General features: G+C 46.0%; 1 protein-coding gene across 1 annotated transcript; it reads right to left on the reverse strand.

Moving 5' to 3' along the window:
• Nucleotides 1-3,469: 3,469 nt before the first annotated feature.
• LOC124661256 (mitochondrial carrier protein CoAc1-like) lies at nucleotides 3,470-8,087 on the reverse strand. The gene is made up of 7 exons (XM_047199122.1): nucleotides 7,905-8,087; nucleotides 6,915-7,000; nucleotides 6,614-6,821; nucleotides 5,301-5,430; nucleotides 4,940-5,124; nucleotides 4,701-4,832; nucleotides 3,470-3,847 (listed from the first exon to the last, which is right to left on the reverse strand). The coding sequence occupies exons 1-7, from the start codon at nucleotides 8,070-8,072 to the stop codon at nucleotides 3,743-3,745; spliced, it is 1,014 nt and encodes a 337-aa protein (XP_047055078.1). The 5' UTR covers nucleotides 8,073-8,087; the 3' UTR covers nucleotides 3,470-3,742.
• Nucleotides 8,088-8,412: the final 325 nt, after the last annotated feature.

Genomic DNA, 8,412 nt, shown 5'->3' on the forward strand with positions numbered 1-8,412 from the left:
TTTTCACCATCGATCGATCTCCCGACGACAGTACCGTTGGTTAAAAAATCTGTTCACGAGACCTGAGGCCGCATGCAGGCATGCAGCATTGCAGCAGAATCTCTCTGGCCGGCGCCTAATTCATGCCAACCCCGCCTCGCCGGCCGGGCGTCCGGCACGGGCCCGAAACGAGGCGGCGAGAGCGAGAGCGAGAGCGCTGGTCGCTTTCGGCGGCCTTTCCCGATCCGTCGACCTTCCGAGAGCGGCACGGTCGGTCGCCATCTCCCGAACGCGGGGCAGCGCTGGACGAACGGATGGCGCGCGTCACTGTTGCAGAGCGGAGGAGGAGGCCGGCGCCGGGAAGAGGACAAGCCGAATCCCCTCGCCGATACGGCCGCCCACGTCGCCACGCGCGCGCCGCAACGGCCGTCCCGTGCGTGCCCAATCATGCCTGCTCGAGGGCTGAGCCTGCGTGTACCGTGTACGTACGTATACGTAGGGGCTGCGGCGTCAGTCAGTCAGTCAGTCAGCTCTGATCCGGTCGGCCTGTGGGTGCTGTCGCGCTCCGGCCGGGCCGAAACGACCTGGACGGCGACGGCGGAGCGACTCGATCGCCGTTGCCGGAAAAGGGGTTGACTTGCGGCGACGTGCTCGCGGGGGCGCCCATCTCTTTGGTGACGAAAAGAAGGGCCGTGCCGCGTGCATTCATTGCCATGGCGCGCGAGTGGGCGGCATCGCTCGGCATGGTGCGATGCACAGAACAAAATGCTGAGCCTCGCTTTTAATCCCCGCAAACAACCGTGGGCATAATCTATCTGTTTGCGATGGCTCCTCGCATAAATAACTGACGGGATGATCTAAAGCCGACCCAAATAAGGGTCAAGTTTGCGTGACCGTGGATACCAGGACTGGTCTCTCGCGTCTTCCCTTGTCCTCTCCTGGCCTGCGTATCTGCCTTCCAAAACACAGCTCATTCGCAGACAACTTTCCCCTGCTCCGCCGCCACCCCACGATCGGCGATTTACGACCGTTATCGAGGGCAGACACCAACGTCGAGACGCCGACAAACGGTGCGGCAGCATAGGATGAGGCCCGACGTTTTTGCATGTGCTTTCGTGGCCTCAGCGCAGCATCGGAGGACGTCGACATTGTGGTCCTCTCGCTGTCTCAGGTCCTCCCGCCGCCATCAGCTTCGCCGTTGCCGGCGGAGGTGAGCTCTCGTGCACCGTGCTTCCAGGCCGCAAGTCGGCCGGGACGTTCATTGCCTGCAGGTCCCTATGGAGGCATTGGATTGCTCCCGCCCACGAGGTGTTCGATGAAATGGGTCAACTAATTTGCCCCATTTCATCTGTAGATCATGGCGACGAGTTCTTCTACAAGAACTTCATCGACACGTCCTCAGACGACGAGTCCGACGACGACTTTCTCACGGAGGCTGCGTTGCTCATCCACGAGCATAATGTCGAGCAGATCCTCATGTACCGGGGTCCTTGCCGGGGAGCGCGCCGGCCTTGGACCGCAAAAGAGAACGTGGCCGGGACATGCTCTTCTATGACTACTTCCACTACAACAAGGCATTGTTCACGCTGCAGTTGTTTTGCCGTTGTTTTCGGATGTCCGGACCGTTGTTCAACCGGATAATGGATGGCATCAAGGTCTACGACGACTACTTCATCGCCAAACTGGATGCAGTTGGCAAGGTAGGCATGTCTTCATAAGAAATGCACGACGGCGATTAGGATGCTAGCATATGGTGTTGCCAGTGACTACGTAGATGAGTACGTCTGGATGAGCGAGTCCAAGTGCTTGGAAGCGATGTACGGGGGTCTGCATATAGTGATCGCTCTTTTTGGTGAAAAATATCTGCGCCAACCTACTGCAGAGGACACAGCCCGTCTGATGTCAATCAACGCTTCCAGGATTCCTGGGATGCTTGGCAGCATACATTGCATGCATTGGGAGTGGAAGAAGTGCCCTTTTGGTTGGCAGGGGTCGTACAAGGGCCATTATGTGAGATGCACAGTTATTTTTGAAGTCGTTGCTTCACATGACAGATGGATTTAGCACTCATTTTTCGGAATAGCTGGCTCGCACGAGGTCAGTCCCCTGGCCACCACTACGACAAGGGGTACTACCTTACCGATGGTATCTATCCACCTTGGGCTACGCTCGTGAAGACAATTCGTCGTTCCAATTCAGAGTAGGAGGCAAGGTTTGCTAAAGAGCAAGAGGTAGCTCGGAAAGATGTCGAGCGGGCGTTTGATATCCTCCAAGGGCGTTTGGTATCCTCCAAACTCGTTGGACTATGATCAGGCACCCTGCTAGAGCATGAAGTGTGCAAACCGTGTAGGAAGCGATGATCGCTTGTGTAATCATGCACACCATAATTGTTGAGGTAGAGCGGGATAATTCACTGTTTGATAATGATTGGGAAGACCATGGAGAGTTGGTTGCTTCTCAAGGTGGTCCTTTTAAAGATATCCTCCATGTGCATCACGAAATTCGAAACCAAACGGTTCACAACCAGCTCTAGCCTGATTTGGTTGAGCACATGTGGGCGCATGTTGGCAAAAATGTTGCAAACAACAACAATAACAACGAAAATCCCCAAGAAAACAATGGCTAGGCCATTTATATCATTTTTTTTGGATAAGTACTTTGTCATTTAGTAGCTAAACAATAACTTTATGTACTACCTCTGTCCATTTTTAGATGTCAAACATTTGTCTAAATTCGAATGTACCTAGACATTTTTTAGGCATAGATACATCCAAATTTGGACGAACCACTGGACATCTGTTAATGGACGGAGGGAGTAATAAATCTTGATCATTTAAACTTATTTATATTTTTCTTATGATTTTATATACCATATATTAAATTTAAAGGCCAAATACCAAATACTTTGACCACAACCTATATCTGGAAGCGCGCAACCCAAAATATTGGGCAGACGTGTCCACCCAAACAGATGCTTTCATTTGGATCACCCATGCTTTCATTTGGATCACCCGTTGGAGATGCCCTTGTCACCTCATTTTGCCCAGAAGGACAAGTTGAATACAGACCTCCAAGGTAAACTGGGAACTGACCAGGGTGCACAAGCACGCGTATGGGCTTTGGACATTGTTACCGCAAGCGGCCCAGTTGAAGCATTCAATTACCCTTTCATTTATATATGTTCCTAAATGAGTATATGCTGAGCTATCTTAACCAGAGTAATGATACAAGCAATGCACTACTGTCATACAATAATTCCATGTACCGATACTATTATCAATCTAGTCACAATAAGAAGCTTAATTCAGTTAATGGACATCCTCTACAACGCCAGTAGTACCAACTTAAGGAGGGTATGCCAGACAAACATTTGCGACCTAACCAGAGTATGCCATGCAAACAATGTGTGAACTTTCTGATCACTGAAAGATGAATAAGACCGCTACACTAATGAATACAAAGACCGTCAATTTTGGCATAAGAAGATAAATGATGCTCAAAGCTACATTTTTGTAATTTCATCCAAGTAATATCCAATGACAGAATTCCACCTAGTGGACAAACTATCCCCGCCCAAGGAAAAAAAAAAGAGAATATGAAAACAATATAATGGAAAGAATATGTCAGCTGGGTTAAGTATGCGAACACAGTTGCCACGTAACAGTGATGGACTTGAAGCTTCCCAAATTCACTTTGCAGAAGCGTCTTCTTTTTTTTAGGCTATTTTTTAGGCTGCGGATGCTGTCTTTTGTGCATGGAAACTTCAGGTAGAACCTTGATCGGACTTTATGTTCTCTCTCGGGGGTATCTTGAGCAAATGCTTCATTGTGTCATAGGCGGTGAAACCAATAGCCACTGAGGGTACCACCTGCAAAATTACCAACATTCAGAAGCAACATCTTGGTAAAACAATAAAATTATACATATACAAGTGAACTCCATCGGACAGGGGTTTTAGCTAACAACTTGTCATGGGCAAGTAGCAGAGACCACAAAGTTTAACTAAGCATGCACTTTAGTTGTTGGGATTTGCTAACTTTGTGTCTGGTGACTTGGGAGTCAGTTGACCTGTGGACCAGCATATGCTGGCCCCACGAGTCAGTGGCTCAAACTCACCTGACTGAGTGTGGCAAAGTCAGCCAATCCATCCAACGATTTAGGAATGTTGCTTATGTAATGTGCTCCACTGATGATCAAGTTAAAGAAAAAGGATTTGGCTAAGTTATATAAGTGCCGCTGGGAAGCATCTTGCAGCAAAACGTGAGACTAAATACAAGGATATGGATCTGCATGTCAATGAAACATCAACTCACAAGTGCAAATTGTGGAAATTATAATTAGGACACAGCAAGACCACATTCTAGATGAGGTTACTAAGTATTACCCAGAGTAATCTACTCAATGACAACGATTTGCTGCCAAAGGGAGTTCAACAAAATTGTGAGATACTCTCCCTCCGATTCATATTACTTGATGCTAACATAGATGTATCTGGGCACATTTTAGTTATAGATGCATCCATTTTAGCATAAAGTAATATGGATCGGAGGGAGTACTTGATTTTCTTTCTTTATATCATGAGAACAGAGTGAAAGTTCTCCTAAAACATTCAGACTACCAAGGAGTTAGCCTAATGAGCAGTAGCAACATAAAAGATTAAAATTGATTAGCATGTTAAGTACCCAAGAAAACTAAATGCGAAGGATTATCACCATGACTACCTTGATATAATTAAGGCTCAAACCAGCAAATAATTGTCTCCATCCCTGCGTTTGTTTGATGACTTTAAGCCCCTGGAATGTACCCGTTATTCGTGGACCACCAAATTGATCATGCTGTACATGACTTTGAACCTAAGAATAGAGAAAATACAAACATGATAAAACAGTTGACAGAGTTGTTAAGGACATTTAATATGATCTTCTAAAAAAGGAAGCAGTATACGGAAAAAATAAAGTACCTGCATTTGTCTCCTGACTACATCTAATGGGTAGGTCAAAGTCTGGCCAAATAAACCAGCTGCAGCACCGCAGGAAAGTTTTAGCGTGACAGAATTCTTGTAATCTTCAGGTACGTGTGCCTTCAGCCCTTCGTATATGTAGAATTTAAGACCAGCATAAGGAAGTATTCCCATGAGCGTTGGACCTGAATGGGCAAGCTCATATTAAGACATCAAGAATATAACAACCAGGCAGCCACAGTGAAATTAAAGGTAACGAGCTTATCCAGAAATAAAAGCAAAATAAGAATATATACAACTCACAGCAAGCATAGATAACGTTTAAATAAGCACTAGTGGTGTAAGAAGTCTATGTCCATACCTACTCCACGATACAAGGCCCGCATTCCACCTTCTGAATAAACACCTCGAAAGACATCTTTTATTCCTCCATATGAAGGTGGACCTTTTGGCCTTTTCAAACCACTGCTAGGTTGATCTGAGTTATTGACCTGTAAGAAAAATCAAACAAGTTCAGCACAACAGGATGAAAGTAAAAGACAATTGCATTTCAAACAACAAAATGGATCTTCGTAGAACTAGGAAACAGCACTCTTAGAACAAAATAAAATGTACCAAGGAAAAAAACATACTTGTTACAAGAGATGGCTGATGGACAATTCAGAGTTAAGGCGCAATATTTTAGCGGCAATGTGATTTACTAGTTTACTACTCCCTGAACTTGGCACAAATATGCGTTTTTTCTCCTGGCAGCATAATGTAAGACTTGAACAGAAATACATACGATTCGAAAAATAGGCTGACTATTTTATGCACTGAACTTTATAGAAGTCTATTTAATGCCCTGAGCAAGAAAATCGGGTGTTAGGCCTCCCGGACTTATAAAAGTAGGTCAAATTACACCATGAGGAGATTTTAGATGGGAGGTTTGCTAACATGATATGGTTTTACCATCAGTGCAACTTATATCACCAAATTCTCCAACAGCCCAGCAACATCCTAATAATTTGTTGCAAATAAGAAAGACTCCTCCTTCAACACAACGAACTAATGTGTCAACAAACACTCAAATCCTTACAAAAATGAATCATCAGAAAAATCCAAAAGACTGTGTACCATCATAGCTAAGTCTAGCAATTTAAGGTGCATAACTGATGAACCAAGGTCCATGACAGCAAAACCACACCCTCAAACTGTCTCAAGGTGTAAGCCAACCTAGTTTTCTACATTCAGGGGAATATATCTGTTCATGTAATTTTAGATGGAGTGCATGCATATGTGTTGTAATTCTCGGCAGAGAGGGTGAGGGGTATAAAGTTATACGCGTGCTTTTCACCAATCTATAGGAGTGTAGGGTATCATTTTCGCAGTATTTGAACTATGCATAGTATACATTAGTGGTCAAAAATTTGATATCATTAATAAGATCCTCTTGCAAACAGAAGGAATACGAATACTCGACGTTAAGGGAATAAATTCTAAAACTGCTACAGCTCAATTGATTGTCTGGTTAATTATTGCCTTATAAAACCAATTTGATACTGAATAGTAGGGTTGTGCTCTGCAATTCAGTATGAACATGCATGCACAGAAGCACAGTAATGAGAATGCCAAAATGCAAGCAAGCTGAAGAGAGGAGCAAAGGAGACAACAAACAGATGCACAGTACAATACCTGGAAGGCAAGCTTGGTCCTAGCCAAGTCCAAGGGATAAGTGCACAAGACTGCAGTCCCTCCTGATGCTGAGCCTGCTAAAAGATCTACCACGGGTCCTGTGCCAAGTGAGGGGCAGTTATTCAAGATCCAACACCTGTACCGCTCATACGCCATATAATGTAATGCAGCATAAGGAACAATTCTCAACACACTGGCACCGTTTCCCCTGAAGTAGTACCAAGACATGGTCAGCTATTTAATATTGTATGCATGTTGTGTAGTAATATTGTACAAGTACATAAGTTGAGTTGCTACATACTTGTAAAAGCCCAAGACACCATCATGTTTTCTCAGTTTATTCAAGGATCTGAGAACTCCGAGAGACCTGAACTCATTTGTTCTAGTCTACAAGCAGAATCAGAAGTAGAACATATGTTAGCAACTATAATCATTTAGAAACTTGTAGATCAAACGCATATTAGGCATGCAAAACTAATTAAGAAGCTGGTAGTTACTGCAGCATCTTGCATATACAAGGCCAATGGGAGCAGACATAATCAATCCTCTGGAAATGGAACTTGCTACATATCACATCAAGAATAGCATTCTTAACGGAAAAAAAGGGGGGATTTGCCAAATGGCATCACGAGTTGCATGGACAAGATTTCATGATTCTTATAACATCTGGCAGGTCATATCTCAGCGATTCAGCCAAAAGACAAACGTATAGCTAGAATCTGCTGAACAGAGAAAAATATAATATCTAATAGACCATGGCATGCTTATGATACAGGATGTGTAAGCTCATATCCTGAGATGCTGCAAGTCTGTGACTCCCAAGTGTTCTTTCGTACTTCATTTTCACTGACAGGGAAAAAACTTAAGTTCTATGTCAACAGAACTGACGCCCAAATCACACTTGTGCATCAGTTCCATTGACATACAACTTGTGTTGAGAGATGGTGCTGTCAGTACCTTTCGCTGCATCACGTGAAAGATCTATTTTCGGGCTAGGATTGGCGTGTATTAAAGAGCGGGTTATCACATTCACAGGCTTCAAAATCACCTTTCGACCGACAATTTTGACGTTGACATCCTGAAGCAAATCATGCCTAAATCCGCATACGAACGGAAATTCCACTAACGAACGAAATTACTAGCAAATCGCCGCAAACAATACTGGAGTCCGAGGAGATTTATCTTGTGATCAATCCTCAATTTTCCCAAGCGACGACGAAGACTGAATTTAACGCGGTAGTAAGGTACGGGTGTATTCTCTGCGTCTGCGAGTGCGAGGAGCGAAACGAACCTGTAACAATATCTTGAGGCGCTCGAGGGGCGCGATGGCGGTCTTGGAGAAAGCGCCCGCTACTCCGCCGGCAACCATCTCCTTGGCGAAGACGGGCATGAGGTCGAGCGCGCAGAGGTCGACCCGGGCCGCCGCCACGGCCGCCGAGCCCTGCGAGGGGGTACCCATGCCGAGGGCACGCTCCTTTCATCCAAATCGAGCACCCCCCAGCGCGAAGAATATCCCCCTGGGGCGCCGGCCCGAAGGATCCCGCCGGACGGGGCACGCTCGCCGCGGTTCCGCCTCCGCCTCCGCCTCCGCCGCCGCCGGATTTGACCGCGGCGACGACCTGCAACGGAGTCGCTTGCGTATTCCTCTTGCTTTTTTCGAGACAAAAGTAATGAGGTCGGAGGGAAGAAGTGGCGTGGCGGTGGGCGATGAGGCGATGAGTAATATGCGGGAGAATCTTCGCGACCGAACCTCAAATATCAACCGGACGCCGGTTGCCAGGAAAGCAGGACTCTGCCCC

The sequence above is a fragment of the Lolium rigidum genome, chromosome 6, assembly GCF_022539505.1.
Source record: "Lolium rigidum isolate FL_2022 chromosome 6, APGP_CSIRO_Lrig_0.1, whole genome shotgun sequence".
Taxonomy (NCBI): domain Eukaryota; kingdom Viridiplantae; phylum Streptophyta; class Magnoliopsida; order Poales; family Poaceae; genus Lolium; species Lolium rigidum.

Excerpts from the sequence above, each read along its gene's own strand:
- LOC124661256 (XM_047199122.1), bottom strand. The coding sequence starts at position 8,072 with ATGGGTACCCCCTCGCAGGGCTCGGCGGCCGTGGCGGCGGCCCGGGTC. Across the intron at positions 6,822-6,914 it reads GGTGTCTTGGGCTTTTACAA|GGGAAACGGTGCCAGTGTGT; the intron begins GTATGTAGCAAC and ends GTACTACTTCAG. Across the intron at positions 4,833-4,939 it reads TAGTCAGGAGACAAATGCAG|GTTCAAAGTCATGTACAGCA; the intron begins GTACTTTATTTT and ends CTCTATTCTTAG.